Source organism: Tympanuchus pallidicinctus, unplaced genomic scaffold (genome assembly GCF_026119805.1).
Source record: "Tympanuchus pallidicinctus isolate F22 unplaced genomic scaffold, pur_lepc_1.0 scaffold9, whole genome shotgun sequence".
Lineage (NCBI taxonomy): Eukaryota > Metazoa > Chordata > Aves > Galliformes > Phasianidae > Tympanuchus > Tympanuchus pallidicinctus.
In genome coordinates, this window is record NW_026294813.1 from 10,115,274 (window position 1) to 10,137,188 (window position 21,915).

Consider the following 21,915-nt stretch of genomic DNA (forward strand, 5'->3'; position numbering starts at 1 on the left):
GCCACACGGCACCGCCCGAAACCGGTCCGAGCGTGTTGTACAAACTGCTTGCCCCGGGCGGCTGTTCTGTGCCAAACGCTGCTGGCGAAGAGTCTTTCCCTGCATCCCGCTGACCCTCACCTCCGCCGCAGCACATGACGGCGCCGGCGAAGTGCCACCCTCTGTGGCGTCCGCCCGCCCTGCCGCTTCGCACCCGGCCCAGCCCCGGCGGTCACTGTGACACCGGCGGAGGGCCACCGCACGGGTGTCGCGCATCCCTACTCCAAACGCACGCTGCTGAGCCGCGATGGGCCCGGCGTGCTCCTCACGACGCAGTAGCAGTGGGGTTGGCTCTGCTGCTACGGAGCCGCAGGCAGCGCGTTCGTCTGCGCGCAGTGGCGTAAGAACGTCGCTCCTCAGAGCAGATGCAAGTGTTCGGCCTTCCGACTGCCTTTGGGTCTGTCAGAGCTGCGGTAGCTGCATGCTCGGACAAGCTTGCCCACAGGACAGACTTGTTTTACTGAAGTCTCCAGCACTTCTCCCTAGTGCCAAATCCACATGATTTGCTTTACAGTATTTGTCCTCCACCAGAAGTTACTGCAGCACTCGGCATAGAAATGCTGCTCTCAAATAAAGTGTCAGCAGCAGCCAACTAGTTCAAGACAGCCTTTTTTAGCATGTGAAGTCCCAGGCATCTGCACTGTGTCAGCTTTATCAATATGGATTGCTTGTAAAGTAAAAAAACATTGAGGTTGAATGTATGCCCCTTTTATTTCCTTGCGTTAATAACTACTAGCTTTGCAAATGTCATTATATATACATTCTCAGTTGGCCTGTTCAGACCATTGTCTAGCTCTAGAAGAAATTTCATTGTATCAGAAAGCCACAGCCTGTCTTTTCAGGTGTGTTCAGCTGAGTATGAGCCAGCAGTATGCCCACGTGGCCAAGAAGGCCAATGGCATCCTGGCTTGTATCAGGAATGGTGTGGTGAGCAGGACTAGGGAAGTCATCTTGCCCTTGTACTCGGCATTGGTGAGGCCTCACCTCAAGTGCTGTGTTCAGTTTGGGGCAGCTCAGTACAGAAAGGACATGGAGGTGCTGGAGCAGGTCCAAAGAAGGGCAGCAAGGCTTGTGAAGGACTTGGAGAACATACCCTATGAGGAGAGACTGAAGGAACTGGGGCTGTTCAGTCTGGGGAAAAGGAAGCTGAGGGGAGACCTTATTGCTCTCTTCAAATACCTGAAAGGAACTTACAGTGAGAGCAGGGTTGGTCTATTACTGTTGACAGCTGACGAGGGGAAATGGCCCAAGAACTACGGTAAGTTTAGGTTGGATATCAAGAAACACTTCTTTACAGAAAGGGTTGTTAAGCACTGGAATAGACTCCCCAGAGAGGTGGTTGAGTCACCATCCCTGGATGTGTTTAAAAACCATTTGGATGTGTGGTGCTCAGGGACATGATTTAGCAGAGGGTTGTTAAGGCAGTATGGTTAGGCTGTCATTGAACTCATTGATATTTAAGGTATTTTCCAACCTGAGTGATTCTGTGATTATATCAGATATATCTCCTGCATTCAGATTTTCACTTTAAAGCATTTTAAACCTATTTTTGGTGGCAGCACTGTACCTCCAGTAGCTTGTGGTTGAAATAGAAATATTACTGAAATATTACTGAAGTGTAGGACCAAAATACTATGATTTTTTTTTTTTTTTTTCTTTCCAGAACAAATACATTCTGCTTATCCCAACAAGGAGATGGTTTGCATTTTTCTTATTTTTCATTAATCTGTTTTTTTTCTTCTTTCTTTTTCCTGTTTATGTTAAAAGAACAGTTTGTAAATTGTACTAATACCTGTTAAAATATAAAACTGGACTTACTGAGCTGTAACTGTTCAGGTTCTCCTTTTTCATTGTAGATAATCCTTTAGGATTTTGGAGTGTTAAGCTACAGACCAATATAATTTAGCTTTGTGACCAGTACCCCCTGCTCCTGACCTCTGTCAGTGTGGATGCCCTAACCAACAATGGGGTGAATGTCCTTAATGTGTGAGTGGGTGTAAATGTACCCCCTGCCCAGGTGCTGAGATTCCAGTGGATGATGACACCTGTCCTGCAATAAGGAAGCTCAACAGCACAGGGTGCTGCTATTAGCTGTCTGTTAATCAGGCAGCAAGAATACCTAAGGGGGACTTAGAATGGAAAAGCTGTTGGATGGTAACTCCTGTTGCCAGTGACATCTCCACAATCTTCTTCCTCTCAGGACTGAATGAGTGACTTGTGTTCTTTTACATGGAGCCTCAGTCTAAGTTATGACTGGGTAAAAATTTAACCTGATCTGCAGAGGGTTTAGCCAGGTGACCAAAATGCCGTTGTAATGAGAATTCTAGAAATCCTATGCAACCATAAACAGTAAGTGCAAAAAATGTAGATAATAAACTGCAGACATTGTTAATTCTTACTTAATAGCAAATCTCTGTTTCTAACCACAACCGTGTGGCCAGTTCTCATTCTGCCAAGAGCCTGCCTGTCCTCTGGTGCTGGGTGACAAGACAAGATTTAAACACAATCTCATTTAGAGTGTATTTTACTTAGATGAGGAAAAACATGTCAAGCAAACATGAAAGTGATCTTTATCCCTATCTCTATTCAATCCATATTAGCCATTTCTACATGTAAAAATTCTCTGTGCTTTTTTTTTTTAATTTTTTTCTAGAAGCACCTCAGTGACACTCAGGAAAGACCTGTGTTCATTAAGATGACCTGATCAGCCTTCTTCACAATATTTGGCTGGGTTTAGGAATGGTTCTGACCCTCCTGCTCTGTGCTTTTTATTGCAGTGCTGAAGAAGGCAGAGAACATTCAGCCAATTCAGGAGTGTTGGCAGCTTTCCCTAGAGAGACCTGTAAAGCATCAAACAGAGAAAAATGGACACTAAATTAATTATGGGAAAATTTGAATCATTTTTTTTCTTTCTTTAAGGGAAAAGTGCAAATCATGGAGTTCCTTTGTTTAACTAAAAAACTCCTTTGTCTGAAGAAATGAAGGAATTAATAAACTGCAGATTCAGAATATGTGCTGATGGCACGATTGAGTAAATAATTATTTTTGAAGGAGGTTAATCAGATTATAAATGAAAGCCAAAAGGCACCATCAAATCCTGTAGTTTAAAGCTATCCCCCATGTATCTTGCTCCCCAGGTGATTTTGAAAGCTGTGTAGTGTACTTGTACACACTGATATCCCACCACATAGTCTGAAATCATGGACGAGTGATTCACCTGGGGAGAGAGAGCTGTGGTGTGGCTTTTTTCTGGCCTCACATATACTTATGTGTCTTATGAAATAACTGCTTATTCCTGTAACAATAGCAATCATCTGGAAGAAATCTTTGCTTTAGTGTGTGCCCATTGTACAGTGAGTTAGTCTGTGCATGAAAAGGCTCTGCTGTCCGGCCTACAGCAAGCCAGATGTATACTGTTATGCAAGAGAAGAACATTTCTGTAGATACCTTTGACAGGTATGCATAATGAAATAAAACCTGTGGCTTTATATTTTGTAAAGGAAAATAAATATGGGCTTTGCCTCCGATAGCATGATAAAGAGCTCTTCTCTTGGTTCTCCTCACTCCATTACAATCTCGAGAAAGAAGGGAAAATGTAAGGAGTTAACTGAAGTTACAATGACAGCAATAAATATGTAATACAATACTTAAAAACTGTAACATGATAAATTGTAAACTGATACTAAAAATCCTTGGACTATACAACTGTGACATGAATATATCATCTTGTTCCTTTGTTATCTTCTTGTTTTCAGAGGAAGTGTGCTGTCAGCATCGGATGTGCATATGTCCACTCAGTGCTCCCTGCTGCTTTAAAACCTCCATGCCAAGTCTGGTCTACTGTGTTCAAGTTCATGTTTTTGTAAGTTTGCAAAAACCAGCTGACTAGTGAAGTTAGGGAGATCACTGTAGTTTGAACGCCATAGGAAAGAGGTTTAACCAAATATTTTCTTTTACGTTATTTTGAATTTTGGGAAGAAGTTTTAAGAAACTGTGTGTTTATCAGCTCTAAAAAACACAGTGACTTGAGTTCTGGAGAATTATGAGAATCACTCCTTACAAGACTGCATAGTGTCTTAGTGTTTAAGTAACAGTCAACATCACATTTTTTGCTGTTATCACAGCATAAAAATACAGCAGACACTGGTTAGGCCAGTATTTGGCTGGAAAACCTCTAATTTTTATATGGGTATGCAATGTGCATCATGAGTAGAAATAAAATGCACACATTTGTCATATATATTGTATATATATTACATCTTCAGATATAAAGATTTTCACAAAAAAGCTTCTATAATCTGATTTGTAATTTTTTTTTCTTTTAATAAGCCACAATGAACCTTGTGCATTAAAACATGAAACCTGACGATTTTTCTAGTCTTTTTCATAATTCCTGGAAATCTACAATCTGGAAAGCATAGAAGCTAAAGTGGTAGGAGTATTTACCTATTTCACTATCAATTCATATAATTTGAGATTACTTCTACTTTAAGACCATGTAATCTTCCTATAAAACTGCACAATTATGGAATATATTACTGCTGAAGAGAGAGAACATCTGACCAATATGTTCATAAAATGTTAACCATAGATGAAAATGCAGTTCAAAATCTGGAAAAATCTGGGGGAAACATCCCACATGTAATACAAGTAACACCGAGATCACTAGAAAGTGAGAAAGCAGACAACCTGGACATAATTATTCTCAGCATTTAGGGAATGTTTCTTCCTTCAGTAACTGCTTTTTTCCTGGCACAGCCTTCCATCCATGCATGCAAGACCATTGCAACACATAGCACACTTTAACTGTGTTGATTACAGTGGTTTAAGTACTATTCCCTTTGCAGACACATAGATGGAGCCTTCACCAAAGCACATGTGCTGCTGAAAGAGCACCCAGCCTCTCCTCATGCATGATCCACACTGCAAGCCTCAGACAGGTGCCTGAGCTGCTGAGAGATCAACGACTTGCCTGAAAGATGGAGATTGAATCCCAGCATGAGATTTCTAGGGAACTAGATGTCTGAAATCCTGCAGGATCTTTTAGTTATAAATTCTGTAAGTCTTTTCTCTTAACTCAAGCACATGTCTGTGTTAAACAGACGATAGAAATGTTATCATTAACTCAAAACATTTACAAGCAAGTCATCACAAACTCTGCAATGAAAAGGGCAATACAATTGGCAATTACTTATTGTTAATTATTACTATTATTGCAGTCATGGGATCACTCAGGCATTTAGCTTTCTGGTTCGCCTGTCTTTCTGAATGCCTGGTAGCAGTAGTGGAGAGAACATTCTTCAGCTTTTTGGCCATGAGTTTTAGAAGGCTCCAAGCTTTTTCTCATCTCACTTTCAGATTTTGCTTCCTCTTTGTGAGTTTGTACAGGAAATCTGGCAAAGACTCATGCAAGATCAGCACAAATTTGTTTTCTTCTTTTTTTTTGCTGACAAGCAAAAGTTCGGAGGAATGTAGTTTACAATTTAGATGTCTGGATAGAACTCTGTTGGTCAAAGATGGGTATGGGCTGTTTAGCTGTTCCATCACGAGTCACTGGCTCAGGACTCTGCTGGGGATAATGTCACCTTCCTAACTCCAGACCCTATAAGATAACAAATGAGTCTGATAAATGTCTGATATAATAAGTAATAATTAGAACATAATATTAAGGGTATATGAGTAGTATTCTTGAACCATTCTTGATGCCAGGAGACAGACAGACAAAAAAGAAAAGAAAAGTAAGAAGGGGAGGGCAGGAAGAGGAAGAGGGAGAGGGAAAAAAATCTGAAGTCAGCTTGTTCAGATAAGGACTTATCAAAGTATAATGCCAGCCTGGGAACCATGTCTCCTTGTAGTGGTACAGAGTCCTAACAGATACAGAAAGAGAAATGAACAGCTATGCAAATTACTCACTGGGGAAATCTTGAGGTTTGCTGAGGTGACTATTTCTTGTCAGGGCAAGGACTGAGTTACTCTTCAAGTTCCACAAGCTAAGTCAGTGATTTTGGAACTGGACATTGAGGAGGATCAAAAGTGAGAATTGGCGTTATTGCCTGTAGGTAGATAATAAGATATGAAACCTGTTTAGTGTAAATTCTTAGACAAGTCAGGAATTTCATCCAAGCTCATGTGAATATTCAAAACAGGCAATTTCATAAAAGCAACCAAGAGTGTTGCTAGTGACTACTGCAGGGAAGATTTTTTCACATCTTCGCTCTATGGAGTAATGTGGAGTAGTGTAAGAGTTTGTGCAGGTACTGCCAAATGTGTCCTCAGGCATCATAACTTCTTTTCCACTCTTGCTTTTCTTTCTTTTGAACACCATGTTGTTTCCTCCACTCTGTGCACTGTGACCTTTACGCTGGAAAATCTTTACAATTCTTTTTTTTCTCCCTCCCTCCTTCCCTCCCTGCTTTTCTTCCTTTTCTTCCTTTTCTTTCCTTTCTTTTTCCCTACAGTCTAAAATCTTGGAGACCCCTAAGACATAGAAAAAATACTAATATTGGTAGTATCAACTTAGGGATAAAACATTTTAAAGACACAGTGATCTCCCAGTCCTTGCTGGCCCATTGCCAATAGACCAAAGAAGTAAAACTCAGAAAAACAGAAAAAAATTACTTTGCCTTCACAATTACCTTCAAGAACTGCATCTATGGAAAATAAATTTCAGGACTGTAACATCAAATGTTTGGGGACTTCTGTTATATACATATTTCATCCAAAATATATTAATTATATTTATCAGCACAGATGTGATCTCGTCAGGACACTATTTGTGGGCACCCCACCCTGGATGTTCTCAGCGTTGGTTTGTATGGAACCCTGGGCAGCCTGATCTAGTGAGTGGCAGCCCTGCCCATGGCATGGGTGTGCAACTGGATGGGCCTTAAGGTCCCTTCCAACCTAATCCGTTCCATGACTCCATGATCATTACATATCTTATAGGACGGTTAAATGCTTATTTGTTTAATAGACTGGAATATCTTTAATACTGGAGTACATCATATATTTTCCTAAATTTATACGAAAGGGTGGAAAACAAAACATACAAAGACCATCACTTTCTTAAGAATTGCAAGAATTTCTTGTTATCACAGAATCACAGAACAGTTTGGGTTGGAAGAGATCTTAAAGACCATCTGGCTCCAACTTCTCCCTGTGGGCAGGGTCACCTTTTACTACACAGTGTATTCAGGACATTCTAACTGGGTTACAGATACAAGTAGCTACATATCAGTAAACAGCGTGTAGCTGCTGAAGTTTGTATGAACTAATGCTTGCTGAAAGCAAAACTTAAAGTCAGCATAGCTTTGTTACGAGAAACAACATATGGATGGGGGCTGAGTGTCACTATTGCTTTCTCTTCAAAGAATAATACTGACAACACCTGAAAGGGTGTCACTCTAAGATGAGTGATACAAGTCCTTCTGTCATATCAAACGTCAGTTGATCAAAGCCAGGTGAAGACCTGACTCTTCTAGACTTCCATCAACTTCCAAAAAACAAAGAGAGGTTAGTTTGTTCAGAATCTGATTGTTTCAAGTGTATGCACTTAGCAAAACTTTTCATTCATATGGAATATATTTCTTTGACAGTTCAATTCTCACCATCCCTCAGAGGTCATTTTGTAGTGTTCATTTATTTACAGAATCCAGAGGAGCTACTTACATTTTGAGCTCATTATGGTACTGGGAGCAACCCTCTCCCTGCCTCCCACCCCTTCTTCTTTTTTTTTTTTTTGTGAAACTAGTTTTTGCTCATGGTGGAAGTCGATGGCTATCAGTCTAAGATCCTGTGTGCCAGAGAAGTAAAACGTACTCTGTTAAGTGAAGACCGACACTTGGATATCTCCGTTTTTGCATTTTATCTGCAAAGTGTTTCAGTAGTTCACATGAAGGGTTGATTTAGGCAATTGCACGTTCATTACTTGTGCTGATGACACACTTGCATACTCTTGCTCTCAGAAGGACACACAAGAATTTTTTACAGTTCAGCATTCCAGTCTGTGCTAGCAGAAAAGTATTATGACCAGCAATCAATCTGCAAAGGCATATACTTGAAGCCATAACCATTTTAGCTTGCTAACTCTGTTTATGTTTAAAATGATTATATTGTATTAAGCTATCTGAATCTATCCCTAAGCTCTCTTAACATCTGTTGCAGACCATGCTGTTGGCAGTCACTACTGTATTTCAGGAAAATAAGACATCATAGGTGCATAAAAAAAAAAAAAAGGACTAAAAATATGCCATCGGTTTTTCATCACAACTCAACAATTCTTGAAAAAGCACTTTTGCATTCAAGATCCCTCTCATTCATTGACTGGACCCACTTTTCAGTTCAGTTTTCATATATTTTACATAGGCAAAAACTGATAGGCAAAAACAACTTCAAATTACCTATAAGGTTCACAGTGTGTTATCACTGAATCTCATGCATTGTGCTGTCATAATTTCTATTCTCTGCTTAGAGTTCAGTGCACTGAACTATGCTTGGATGACATGTTACAAATCATTAACAAAAACTTGTTTTTACAGGTAATTCCAGTGAGAGACCTTTACCATCATCTGCAATGACACACTGTGGGTTTAGCAAATAAATCATTTTCCTCCACATTTTCTGAAGTATAAAGTCTGTAACAGGAGATAGAAGTATTATCAATTATACTTTGAAAGCTATGACTATAACTACCCCCCCTTTAAGACCTGATCCGTTCAGGTGAAGAGAACTATCTAAATACAGCAAAATCAAGAAGTTTGTTTATCTTTCTTCATATTCATTGGTCAGTACTGTTAATTGCTTTAGTTGAGCACAGAATCAGTGCTGGAAAGCCTAAAGCTGCTTGTGGTGTCCCAGGTGCAAGTGCATCATCCCTGTGGGAAGAGGGATTGGTGGTCACTGTGTGGAATAAGAGATCCATACAGGAGATTTGTACAGATACTCAGCTTTGAGCATGGTGTAATTATGTTTTCTTCCTCATTCACTGTCTACAGCAACAGGACCCTAAGTAGAATCAAACAGAAGGAACTTACAGTTTTGTTTTGTAGATCACAGGATGGTCCATTGTTACTAAAAACACAAAGCTCACAGAAGTACAGGTGTCCTATAGCTGTGATCTTCTTAATCACCTTCTTTCAAGCTTCTCTTAGGTGCCATCAAGGAGTTCAGTCCTTTCTTCTGTCAACAGAAAGTCATGGAGAGTCTGCCTCCTGTGAAAGAAGGAATGGAAAACTCAGGGAGAACACAAAGAAGTTGGTAGGATATGCAGGAAAAAAAATAGAAAGGCGAAAGCCCAGCTTGATTAAAGAGAACAAAAAATATTTTTACTAATGTATTGATGTAGTCTACCTAGATTTTAGCAAAGCTTTTCACAGAATCACAGAATCACAGAATTGTAGGGATTGGAAGGGACCTCCAGAGATCATCGAGTCCAACCCCCACAGTATTCTACTAGAGAAACTTGGCTTGGACAGTTTGTGACAAGTCTGTGGTTTGCACATATATATTCCTCGTTGAGTAAAGAACTGGCTGGATAGCCAGGCCCAGAAAGCAGTGGTGAATAAGTTAAATCCAGCTAGTGACCAATCACTAGTGGTGTTCCTCAGAGATCAGTACAGGCCAGCTCTGTTTAATGTCTTTATTGATGACCTGGATGAGGGCACTGAGTGCATCTTCAGGAAGTTTGCAAATTACAGAAAGTTGGGAGGAAATGTTGATATGCCTGGGGGTAGGAAGGCCCTACAGAGGGATCTGGACAGGCTGGATAGCTGGGCTAAGGCCAATGGGATGAAGAGCAATGAGAACAAGTGCTGTGTCCTGCACTTCAGCCACAACAACCCCAGGCAATGCTATAGGCTTGGTGCAGCGTGTCTGGAAGACTGCGTGGAGGAAAAGGACCTGGGAGTGCTGGTTAACGCTCAGCTAAACACAAGCCAACAGTTAGCCCAGGTGGCCAAGAAGGCCAATGGCATCCTGACTTGTGTTAGAAATAGTGAAGACAGAAGGAGTGTGGAGATGATCATCCCTCTGTAGTGCTGGTGAGGCTGCATCTTGAGTACTGTGTTCAGTTTTGGGCCACTCACTACAAGAAAGACATTCCTGGTCATGTCCAGAGAAGAGCAGCAACAAAGCTGTGAGGGGTGTGGAGCACAAGCCTTAGGAGGAGTGGCTGAAGGACTAGTCTGGAGAAAAGGAGGCACAGGGAAGACCTTATTGTTCACAACTGCCTGAAGGGAGGTTGTGATGAGGTGGGAGTTGGCCTCTTCTCCCATGAAGCTAGCAATAGGGAAGTGTCAGGGGAGATTCAGATTGACCATTAGGAAAAATTTGAAAGAGTGGTCAGGAGCTGCAATGGGCTGCGCAGTGGTGGAGTCAACATCCCTGAAGGTGCTCAAGAAACATTTAGATGTTGTATTAAGAGCCACAGCTTAGTGGGGAAATACTGGTGGTAGGTGGATGATTGGACTGGATGATCTTAGAGGTCTTTTCCAACCTTAATGATTCTGTAACTCTGTGATATGATAACCACTGAGATGACATCTGGGACTTGTAGGCTGATAGAACTATTTCAAATGCAGAAAGGAAACAGAGCCAATAAGCAACTCAGAAATACACAGATATTCAGCAACTAGTGTCAGTTTACACTTGTAATCTCTGCAATAGATACAAGTGAGAACATGTCTGATGGAAAATACTTTCCCTGTTAATTGCAGTGTGATACAAAGTGGTTAAAAAGGAGAAGGATACTGTTGTGGTAATAGAATTTCCAAGCAGAAAAGCAAAACATCTACCTAAAAATCAGCTTTTTTTCAGTCTAATTTTGTTTTTAAACAGACAATTGCCTTTATCAGCTGTTCCCTTGTTCACTGAAGCAAACTCCAGATCTATATCAGAGGATGTCAGCTTTTGTAGCTTCCTTTGAATTCTGACACGTATGCATTTTGTTATCTAACAGTGCTCTGGTGCAAGACACTTAATGCACTGCTATAACTCTTTCTGGAGTTACTTTAACTAACGAACTTGTTATTCCAACTATTTTCCTGAATCTACTTCACTGTAATATATATTCTTTGTTTTCACTTACATTGACCTTTACTTACAGAATTTAACCAAGTCTCATAAACAAATCAAATTTGGTTTATATAAGCATTAAGTCAACCTCAATGACCTATTTTTGTTTTAAATTATTCCTCTATAAAGGATGAGTAATTCCACTGAGCTGACATTGTTACATTGCTATAAACTGAGAATCACAAGAGAAAAATCAGCAGAGACTTACAATCTGCAAGTGGACTTTGAGTTTCCTGCTTGTGACATCCTTCTGTCCCAGCAGCAAAACAGACACTGACATCTTGAGATCTTGTGACAGAATTCACGCTGGATCCATGTTCTGCTTCCATGCTGCACTATCTGCACATGTTGCAAGTCACTGCTGCAGACTTTACCAGAGTATGATTACCAACAGCCTCACAATTCCAAATCCATTTAGAATTTTTTTCGGAAGTGTGTGTATTACCAGTCTAGATTGCAGAAATAATGTACATCAGGTAATTACGATGGTAGCTGTCCACTGGCATTTCTATGCTGTGATGCTTTGAAAAGTTTGATATAAACAAAGAAAAAAGAAGGATAGTTATGCTCAATGAGAAGGGAAGAGAGCTCTTATTCCCATCAGTACCATTATTCCCCCCTGCTAAGAAAGAGAGTGAGTAGACACTGGGTGATAATTATAATTACTGTTGAAAATGAAGGCTTCATCAAATTAGAATTAATAACAGCTTCCTGCAGGGAGACTGGGTCTTACTCAACAACTAAGATAACACTTGCAGTGGGAAGTGAAATTAAAATTTTGGACTTATTTCTTTAGAAGCTATGGACAAAGGGCTCCAGGAGCCTGCTGATTCAAGAGGGATGGTAAAAGAAACAGAATGGTTGGTTTTTATGCTGTAAATTTAGCAACTATTAACATCTTCATCCTATTTATAAAAAAATATGGAAATGATAAATTTTCCTTGCAGTAAGGGCAACATGTCAGACAGAAGGTTAAACGTATTTAGGGAATCATACATTTCAAAAACAGCCGAATTAGATCCATCTACACTCAGAGCCAGCACTGTAACATTCCTTACCACTTGATGGAGGAACTGTCTTCCTCAATGAATCTCAAGTCAGAACAATGATTTTTGGTAGGGTGGGTGTTATAAAGCAAGATGCTTAGAGGATGCAAGTATAAATGTAGTTAATGCCTCTGTCTTAATAATTGTTTTAATAAATGTCATGCAGGTGTAGTAGTAGTATAATAAATGGTAGTTACTAGCACAGTGGCAGTTGCTAACAGAACTGCTGACAGTTGCTCCAGAATTGCTGTTTCTCATCTCTCTGAAAAGCATGTATGAGTATCTCTGTATTCTACCTGGGAGCAAATATACTTTTCATCAGTGACCACTGCACATTTCCATCCCACATTCAGTCCCTATCAGACATCTGTTTCTGCTTTCTGCTTTGCGTCCTCAGAGACTGCTGAGTAAAACCTCAGGTCTTGGGCCCCCTTCCTGTTGACCTCAGCACAGCATTTCTGGATGACAGCTCTGTTCCTCACATTCAAGACGCAGCCAGGAGCACAGCGCTCATCTGGGCAGGAGACGAGGTTAGGGCACAGAGCTAAGCAAGTCTCACCACCATGAACTCTGCACGAGCACACTGTATTTGTAGACACTTACTTCTACATAAACATACATAAATGCGTACACCGAAGGAAATAATGCCAATTGCCAAAACAAAGCACGTGAGCAAACCCTTCTCTGAGGAAGGAGGAAGAAAACAGCATGACGTGAATGTTCTCAGCTCCCTCCGTGAAGACGGAAAGAAAGACTAACAGCATAACAGGGCTACGTGCTGCTGGCAATAGGCAAAGCCTCACGCATTCCACGCACCCACAGTATTCTGAGGGCTTTACCCCACAACACACGTTGGTGAAGGGGCCCGTTCCCTCCGGTGCCAGGGCAGCTGGTGTAGCCAGGAGCAGCCACGCACCAGGAGCTCCGCGGTGCACACGCGCTGCGTTTCCGCGAGCCATTCCCTACGCAGGACAAAGCACGAGACAAGTCACTGCCAGCTCAGCAGTTTTACAAACCGAGAAGTGCCCCTTACAGCCGCGGCCACCCGCGTTCCCATAGCACGGCCCCGGGCCCCCCCGCCCGCCGGTACCACTGCTCGGCTCAAACGGGGTGGCCCAGAAGGGTACGGCCCCACGTTCAGAGCCGCTGCACGGAAAACACCTCTCTAGTCTGCGTGACAAATGGTTTCTACTTGCAGTGAGTTACCGAGAGGAACTTTGGAAACTTCTGCCGGAGGAGTTTGCTTTGCTTGCAAGGTCGCGCAGAACGAGCTCCCTGAACTTTGCCCCGCGCTGCCCCGCGACGTAAACAAGCGCCCTATAAAGATCGGCGCCGCGCTGCGGCCGCGTCTTTCTGGCAACGGAGAGGGGGGAGCGGAGCGGCCCGGGCGCTGCGGGGTGAGGGGAGCGGCCGCTGGAGGGCAGCGGGGAGGTTGGGAGGCGCGGGGGGAGCGGAGCTCCCGCCGGCGCGCGGCTGCTGCGGGCCGTGGCACGGGGTCCTGCCGGCGTCGTGCGGTGGTTACGGACCCCGGAGCGGCCGGCCGCTTCCCAGTTGTGTGCGGGGCGGTTTCGGAGTACCGTGCCCCGGGTGACTGCGGTAGAACTGCAGGAAAGCAGCACGGGGACAGCTGGAGTTGTCAGCTCTGCCGGCTTTGCAGCGTTTGTCTCTTGCCTGGGAAGAATCAGTGTTCTTCATTTATGTATTTATCTTAATAGATTGTGATTTTGTGTGTCGTCGTGTGTCAGAACTTGCTGTTTCCGTAACCGTCTGTATTTAATGTCAGACGTGAGCGCTGGAACTGCACACTTCCACAGCCTAGGGTGTGTTGGGAACAATGTTAACATTTTATTTCTCAATAATGAGTTGTCTGAATGTATTAAGCCAAAGTTTTTATGCTGTTGGAGTGAAAGGATAATTACAGAATTTCTTGAATGCTTTGATTCCCATGAGCACTAAAGGAACCTGATGTGGGTGACAGGAGCCTGATACGGCAAATTCTGGAACTTGAATTTTCATTTCCTGTTTTTTGCAGACTTGTTTCTACTGCTTGCCTTAGGATTTTTCTCAATGACATCCGAGTGCTACAAACTTGTAAAAAACTTTGTCTTTTCTTTTGCTTCTTTTTTGTTAATATTATTTTCTGTAATGCTTGCTGCTTTGAACACACTGCACACTGCTGCAGTTTCTGTGTAGTCAATGGTTGGATTTGCACCTATGTTTTTACACAGGTGTAAGCTAATTCAGCACCACAGTTTTCACTGCAGAAGAAATGCATGTGGTTAGCAGCATTTTAAAAATCCAGCTTTTTTGAACTATTAAAAAAATATTATAGAGGAACTCTGCTACTAAACGAGATAAATATGGTCAGACAGCAAACATAATGGATCAAATATATTCTTGATGTTTTCTTTTTAACTGAACAGAGCCAGTATCCTGCTGTGTTTTGCGTGGGAATTTCAGCATCGGGACTTTGTTCAGGCATTGATCTCATTCTGTTTATTTTCTTTCTTTTCAGATAAGTCCAGCCATGTGGGCAGGACTGGGACTGGCTCTGGTTCTCTGCCTCCTCCCAGGAGGGTGGGCAGAGAGCCAGCGGTGCCAGGAGCCCCCAGAATGGCACATCGGGGAGGAGAGCCCAATGCTGAACTCCAGGGGGTCGGTGGCAGTGGTGGCTCTCCTCCAAGCTAGCTGATACTTGTGCCTGCTGCAGGCTTCCAGGTGAGCACCAGTGCCTTTCCATCTTTTGCTAAAACACGAATACCACTTCATGAAGCCAACTGAGGATAATATGCACGCTCAACTGAACAAGGTGTACTGAACAAGGAATAGCTTCCTCAGATTACCACTGCCCTAAGTGACCTTGTCCTGCTGACCTGGCCATTTCCCAGCAGTTGGGTAGTATGATAGTAACAGCAGTAGGAAAATAATTTTGAGCTGGCCTAAACATGAATTGCCTGCAGTGCTTATCTTTGGTTCAGTGGTTGTGAAATCACTTTGGCATGAAATTTCACATTGCTGGTTTCACAACTTGAGTAGGATCGCTGTAATAACGTGTTTGTTTCACTCCCCAGGCTGCAAAACTTCATGTTACAATAGTCTTAGAAAGTTTTTCAGGAGCTGGGTTTTATATTTTATATCTTATATATTATATTATATTTATATATTTTATATTTTATATATATATATATTTATAAATAGCAGTGGCAAAGTTCTGGCTTTGTGGCTGACTTTCAAAGTGGTTGGATTTGATTCCATGCATTTTTAAAGGGCTGTATACTTTGAAGTTCTAGACTACATCCTGAAAGTGAAAAAATGAAAGTATTTTTATTTCTAGAGCAATCCTGTAGGAATTATGCTGAGGCCAACTAGGTCATGAGGATATTCTGTAGCTGTTCTTTTGACCCAGCTGCCATCCCTTTTATGTGATGTCCTTTTCTGGTTATTGCAGAAAGTAGACAAGTCGAAATGAAAGGGAGAGCTGTTGACCTTGTGCTGTAGGTTTACTTTCTTTGTTATTCAACTACCTGATGTATTCACTCTGCATTCTTTAACAAACTGTGTGACCCCAAACTCAGCATTTAAGTAAAAACGTTAAGTTCTCTTTGTTAGACCATGAAGAGTGTGAAAGAACTGACATGGAAATAACACTGAATTCAGTCTGATTAACAGATGGCTATTTTACTTAGTACTGTGTTCTGGGTACCAGGATAGGAACTGAGGCATGCAGACTTTTGTAGGGTCTGACTTGATGGCAAAGCAGTCATACATTCCTTTATGTTGGAAAAGAACTTCAGCATTTTCAGATGCGACAGAGCTGATACTTATGGTAAAGAGCAAGAATGTTTTAATACTAGTAGACTGTTGCTTAGAGGGGAAAAAACTCCCTGTAAGGAAGGCAACATGGAGCACATTAACTTTTGATGAATGTGGCAAATGATTTATTTTCACATTGCAAAGGAGAAAAGCCTCCTATGATTGCCTGCTGATTTTCACATTCCTTTCTAGATTGGAGGACCTGCGAGTGAAGTTAGAGAATGAAGGACTGGTCAATATCTCATATGTGGTTGTCAACCATCAAAGTCCTCATTCCCAAAAGAAATTTCACCTACTGCAGGAAAGTGTGTCAGACCACATTGCTGTCTACCAACAAGATGATCACCAAGCTGATGTCTGGACTACTTTAAATGGAAACAAAGATGATTTTCTCATCTATGACAGGTTTGTGTTTAAACGGAAAGACTGGAAGATATTTACATGTATTTAGAGTAATGATGTGTAGATCTCTGTATTAATTCATTAAAATAACTTCACAACAAAGTCATCAAGCTGCACGTGCACTTTTACTGGGAAATGGAAGCTACAAAAGAAAAGTCTGCTTTTGCTTAAGTAAGTTTTGGGATAAGTGCATACAATCTTTGTAAGTAATTATGATGGCTTTTGGACTGTTGAGTTTGATATCATGGTTACGGTCTTTGGTTTTGTTATGTCCATGTATTTGAAAGAAGAATCAAGCCTGAAAAGCTGCCTGACTTTTCATCAGAACATTTTGACTGAAATTGCTGAAAGTGTCTTATAGCTGAATTAAAAACTTAGAACTATAGAAAAAAATTAGCTTTTTGATAACAGGATTCTAGGACAAGAATCTTTTGGAAGAGACAGTAATGACTGTTTAGTTGGAATACTGAGTTTTTGGTTTTGAAGTGATGAAAATTATTTGAGAACTTGCACTTATAAAATGCCTATCTTGGTTACTATTATATAATAGACAAAATTACGTATTTTGTAAATTGTATTTTTATGTAAATTGTATTATTATGTAAAAGATAGAACAAAGGCTGCTATTTGTACTGATGCATAATGAAATGTAATGAAGAATTAGAGAGTTATTTAGCTTTTTTTTTTTTTTTTTTTCAATATGATGAAATTAGGCAAATTAGCTGTATTAGTCAGCAAATACACCGATTGGAAAGTTGTTGCTATATGACAGACAGACTGTATGCAGTCCATGGAGTAGCTGCAAAGCTGCCACCTGGCCCACAGCATTTGAAAGGTTGAAGAGTTGTTGAATTTCTCAACAGGCCTCAGGCCTCAGACAGGTTAGATGTGCAATCCTAAAACAGGAATACTTTTTATTACCAATTACTTTGATTGTAATTCCCAATTTCAATTTGGAAGGTTGAAGAGCACTGTTGACCCCTTGGATATGTGTACACCTACACTAATTGGTTTGGCAACAGTTGTGCTGTAATCTGTTATGGCTCTAGGAATTTATGTCCTACTCATTGCTGGTCCAAGGTATTTATGGCAAATGTTCAAAGGTAGGGCTGAAGGACCTCCTGTTGACACTGCAGATACCTGCTTATCAAAGTGGCGCACAGCTTCCGCATTTATGCCAGCTGCTTTTAGCGTTCCATTTGTACGGTTAAGTACCTACCAGAGTACTGAAGTACAGACACGATGCAGCTTTGTATTCATAAAATCCCCCTCCCAGTGCACACTAAATTGCTCATGTAGATGGTTCATAATGTACATTCCAATCAGAAGTCAAGTTAGGCTGCATTCAGACATTCCTTCTCTCAGACTGGAGATTAGGGAAAGGCTTTTCAATGGAGGGGTGGTTGGGTACAGAATAGGCTCCCCAGGGCAGTGATCATTACCCAGAGCTGCCAGAATTTAATAATCATTTGGACAGTGTTCTCAGACATAGGGTTTGAAGTTTGAGTGTTCCTGTGTGGAGCCAGCAGTTGGCCTTAATGATCCTTGTTGATCCCTCCTGTCTTGGGATATTCTGTGGTTCTGTGATTCTTTGGATACAAAATCCATGCAGTGGTTTGTACACCTATGCTAACTGCCCTCCTCATTAGGAGGACAGGTATTGCTATTGTAAATCTTTGGCAATCTAAGTGCAGATAAACAAGAAATTTCTGCCAGCAAAGTGTTTACGTCCATTAAGAAAGCAGACTTTGCATGTACTAAAGCAGCTGAGCAGACAGATCACAGAATCACAGAATCGTAGGGGTGAGATGGAGATTGGTTGTTACTGTGAGCTCTTTGGAGGAAAAGAGCTTTTGGCATAAGTAAAATAAGGTATACTAAGATGAGATGTTAAATTTTATGTATATGTAACCTTGAAGTTCTTTCTCTCCTAGATGTGGTCGTCTAGTATATCACCTGGGTCTTCCTTATTCCTTCCTGTCTTTCCAATATGTAGAAGAAGCCATTAAGATTGCATACTGTGAGAACAAGTGTGGAAATTGCTCTTACACGGTATTTTCTTGTTTCATTCTTCATATAATGGGAAAAAAAAAAAAACTGATACTTAAGAATATTTGTTGGCATGATTAATCAAAAAAGACAACTTTGAATGTTAGCATTTCATGGGTTATGACAGAATATGTAAGCATTTTTTGAAAGTTTATGTAATTTAGAATAGACTGACTGTTTAAATTCCTGCAAAACATTTTCTGAAATCTAAATGTAATCTTGGATGCTAATTCTGTTTGTGGAATTACATACAGTTAGTGAGAATTTAGCTACTTCAGTTTTTCTTTAGTTTCTGGGGAGAGGTAGGCACTTTTTTTTTTTTGTACTGTGGAGATGAATCTGAGCTGTCTGAGTTACAGTTCCTTTTAGTTCATGTTTAGGAGCACTATACAAAAGTTACTTTAAAAATTGGTGATACAAGGGCATGATTGTTCCACAAAAAAAGAGGAGCTGAATTTTACATGTAGCTAGACATCAGAACTACTTTCAGGATTACCATGCAATGCAGATAGGTAGTGATGAATTTCATCATTATTGTAGCTCCCATCAAATAGCTTTCAGCATACCACAGGCCTCAGGCAGGTTAGATGTGCAATCCTAAAACAGGAATACTTTTTATTAGCAATTACTTTGATTGTAATTCCCCAAAATTTACATTGCGAGTCCTGTCTAGTTACCAGTGCTGTTGTAAGCACTGGATTCTTTTTTATACGTTCCAGTCATTCTTCAGCACTTTCAGAAACAATCACTTTTTTCTTTTTTTCCCCCTGGGATAGCTTTAAGGGGGGCAGTGCAAAGCGTTCAAATGCTAAGCACCTCACTTGCTGTTCTCGAGGTGCAGAGCACCTGTGTACCTTCTTCACTCTTCAGCCTCCAGTGCTTATGCAAATAATCGCAGCTGGAATCACTTGGGCTGATGAGCACAGCTTTTTGGGCACTGAAATTGAACATGAAAAGTATGTGATAGAAAATATTGCTTGCTCTGAATTTCACAGAATTACAGCCAGCCGGGTTAAAAAATTATAATAATAATAAACTAAGAAGACATTTTAAATGGCCTTTTGCTGACTGTGAGGATTAACCAGGGTAATCTCTGGTATTTTAATTTTTTTTTTTAATTTCCTTTTTTATTTTTTTATTATTATTATTTTTTTTAATTAAACTTTGGCATTAAGAAACTAAGTATGCGTTGCTGACTGCTTTACCTACCTTTACTGAAGAATCTTCAGAAATCCACAGACAAGCTTATCTGTGTCTCAAGAGCACAACCAAGAAAAGTGACAGTTACGATGGGGACCTGTGGGTTATGGAGAACTGTGGTGCCTCACAAACTTTGGAAGCAGATGTTTCTTCCCATGTTTTCTTTTATACTTGCATGACCTTTCAGAGGGTGCTGTAGATTCCCTTCCTGGAGCCAACATTTTTGGCTTTCCACTCCCTGACAACCTCCAGGACAGAGAAATTACAGAAAGATTTTTGGATGGTCTGTGTCTTGACTTTTATGGGAACTAGAATGCTAAATGCTTTATTATCTTCAGGATGGAAATTCAGACTGTAGCTCATACTCTGCAGCACTCCAGTAGTTTATCAAAAATATTTATAAACAAGAATTTCAGATATCTCATTGCATAGGTTTTCTGGGAACTGCAAAAATATTTAGTTAATTTATATCTTACAAGTAGTTTAATACGATGTTTCTGTTTTGCAGGAACCTGATGTTGATTATATATGTGAGAACATCACCAAAAAAGAAGATGAGACTCTAGCAGGCATAGAACCTGAACCTGAACCAAGTGGTCAGCATTCACATCATCGCCACCAAGTGCACAAGCACAGACACCACCACCACCACCACCACCCTCGTGAGGGTGGTCGTCGTTCAAAAAGTCAGAACCATCAGGCTCCTTCTGAATCTCAGAGAGGTCACCCTCACAGTGGTCGGCGTCACAGAGTTTTTAACCATAACAGACATGATCAAATAGGTAGCCATGATCAGGTAGAAACTCTTCCTCCAGGAGAAGGTGTGGAAGTTCTTCCACGTGTTACAAAACTATGAAAAAAGGGGAAAACCATCTGTAAAAACCAGTTAACTTGAAACTGGGAGACAGCATCAGACTCAACAACCAATAGCTGATGCTGCCATTGTCGACACCTTTTGTTTGAAGAGCTGGGAAATTCTGTCACTTGACAGTGTCGCGGAGCACTTCCAAATTCGTGCAGGTGACACGGCCAGCTGTTAGCAGAGGACATCACTGAATCCTGACAGTGACGTCTGCTCACTGCTGCCTGAGAGTCAGCAGCAGCAGGAGGAAGTGAAACTAGTGACACCTGACAGTGACAGGAGGAGGTGGGCAATTGAGCATGAAAAACAAACTAAACACTTAAAAAGGCGGGGGAGTCATTTACTTAATTGCAAGACTGGAAAAGCTATGGGATTAGGTATTTCTATTGCTCCCAAATAAAAATTAGACTAAGATGAAAGGAGTGTAGAGCTAAAATTTTGCAAAGAGCAGTGCTCCTGGAATTCAGCAAGACTGGTCAAACTCCAGCAAACTTTCTTGCTATAAAGGAATTGGATTAACCCGTAGTTTGTTTTTCAATTGCATTGGAAAGGTGTCTGCTTGGTTGATTAATCTTTCTTGTTTCTCTTCTAATGTTCTGCTTGCATTTGTGAGGACAGGAGCATAAACTATGACCTAGGGGCTCCTGTTTGATATTTTGCAATCAAGAACAGGAGATAAGCAAAAGAGACATTTTAATTTTTTTTTTTTTAATTAAGAGGGGATATATTCAAAAGTTTTTTTTTTTTCTAAATTAGGTATACAAATTATGTACAAGCACAGCTCATTGCTAAACAGTGGACCAAAATAACTTTTTATCTCAAGATACAACGGTAACTGCATTGTTTTTAAGTAACAGATCATATACTTAACTTTTGAGGGTTAAATATAGTACAGGTTTCACTGATGCACACTACTACAGTTTGTTAAATCCCACTGAATCAATAGGTTCATGCCTGAAGTGAGAAGCAATATTAACAACTCTTTGTGTAGATTCAATGCCTCTATCAAGAAAGAGACAGGACAAACTCAGTCTTGGTTTAATACTTTTCTTTGCTTATGAGAGTATGGAATTTGTTATGTGTTGATTAGTAAGGCAATATACCACTGACATTTTTATAATTTCTTTGTATGTAGCTTAACGTTTTCTAATTCTGATTAACCATGCTGAAGTAAAAATGCTTTTGTTCAAAGGATTCCTGGATGAGCAGAGTATTCAAGAAAGGAAAGCTTTGAAGGCATACACCATAATTAATGATGATTGAATAGGAAAATTATTACTCCTATGAAAACGGAATCTTTTTGTGGTGAATGCCGATTAGCAAGAAAATAGTACTGAATATAAACAAAATGCATGCCTTTGGGATATTTGACGAGACATTTCAATAAAAATATTCAGCATTTCTTCGTGTTTTGTTTTTACTCAAGTGCTCAGT

General features: G+C 40.7%; 1 protein-coding gene and 2 long non-coding RNA genes across 6 annotated transcripts; 2 read left to right on the forward strand and 1 right to left on the reverse strand.

Annotated features, from left to right (window-relative positions):
* Positions 1 to 2,550: 2,550 nt before the first annotated feature.
* On the reverse strand, positions 2,551 to 13,347 carry LOC128074495 (uncharacterized). Of its 4 annotated transcripts, none has more exons than XR_008203209.1 (5): positions 11,318 to 13,347; positions 9,072 to 9,248; positions 7,427 to 7,531; positions 5,953 to 6,092; positions 2,551 to 2,879 (listed from the first exon to the last, which is right to left on the reverse strand). It is a non-coding gene; the product is annotated as an uncharacterized LOC128074495 (long non-coding RNA). The 4 variants fall into 4 exon arrangements; XR_008203210.1 differs by lacking the exon at positions 7,427 to 7,531 and having other exon boundaries at positions 2,554 to 2,879; positions 11,318 to 11,630; positions 13,072 to 13,347; XR_008203208.1 differs by lacking the exon at positions 7,427 to 7,531 and having other exon boundaries at positions 2,556 to 2,879.
* LOC128074500 (uncharacterized) lies at positions 3,801 to 7,295 on the forward strand. The gene is made up of 3 exons (XR_008203216.1): positions 3,801 to 3,901; positions 4,887 to 5,097; positions 6,785 to 7,295. It is a non-coding gene; the product is annotated as an uncharacterized LOC128074500 (long non-coding RNA).
* Positions 13,348 to 13,411: 64 nt separating the features above from the next.
* SELENOP (selenoprotein P) lies at positions 13,412 to 21,883 on the forward strand. Its single transcript, XM_052670377.1, has 5 exons — positions 13,412 to 13,552; positions 14,671 to 14,873; positions 16,161 to 16,373; positions 18,305 to 18,422; positions 20,128 to 21,883. Exons 2-5 carry the CDS (start codon positions 14,683 to 14,685, stop codon positions 20,794 to 20,796), a joined length of 1,191 nt encoding a protein of 396 aa, XP_052526337.1. The 5' UTR covers positions 13,412 to 13,552; positions 14,671 to 14,682; the 3' UTR covers positions 20,797 to 21,883.
* The last annotated feature ends 32 nt before the right edge of the window (positions 21,884 to 21,915 follow it).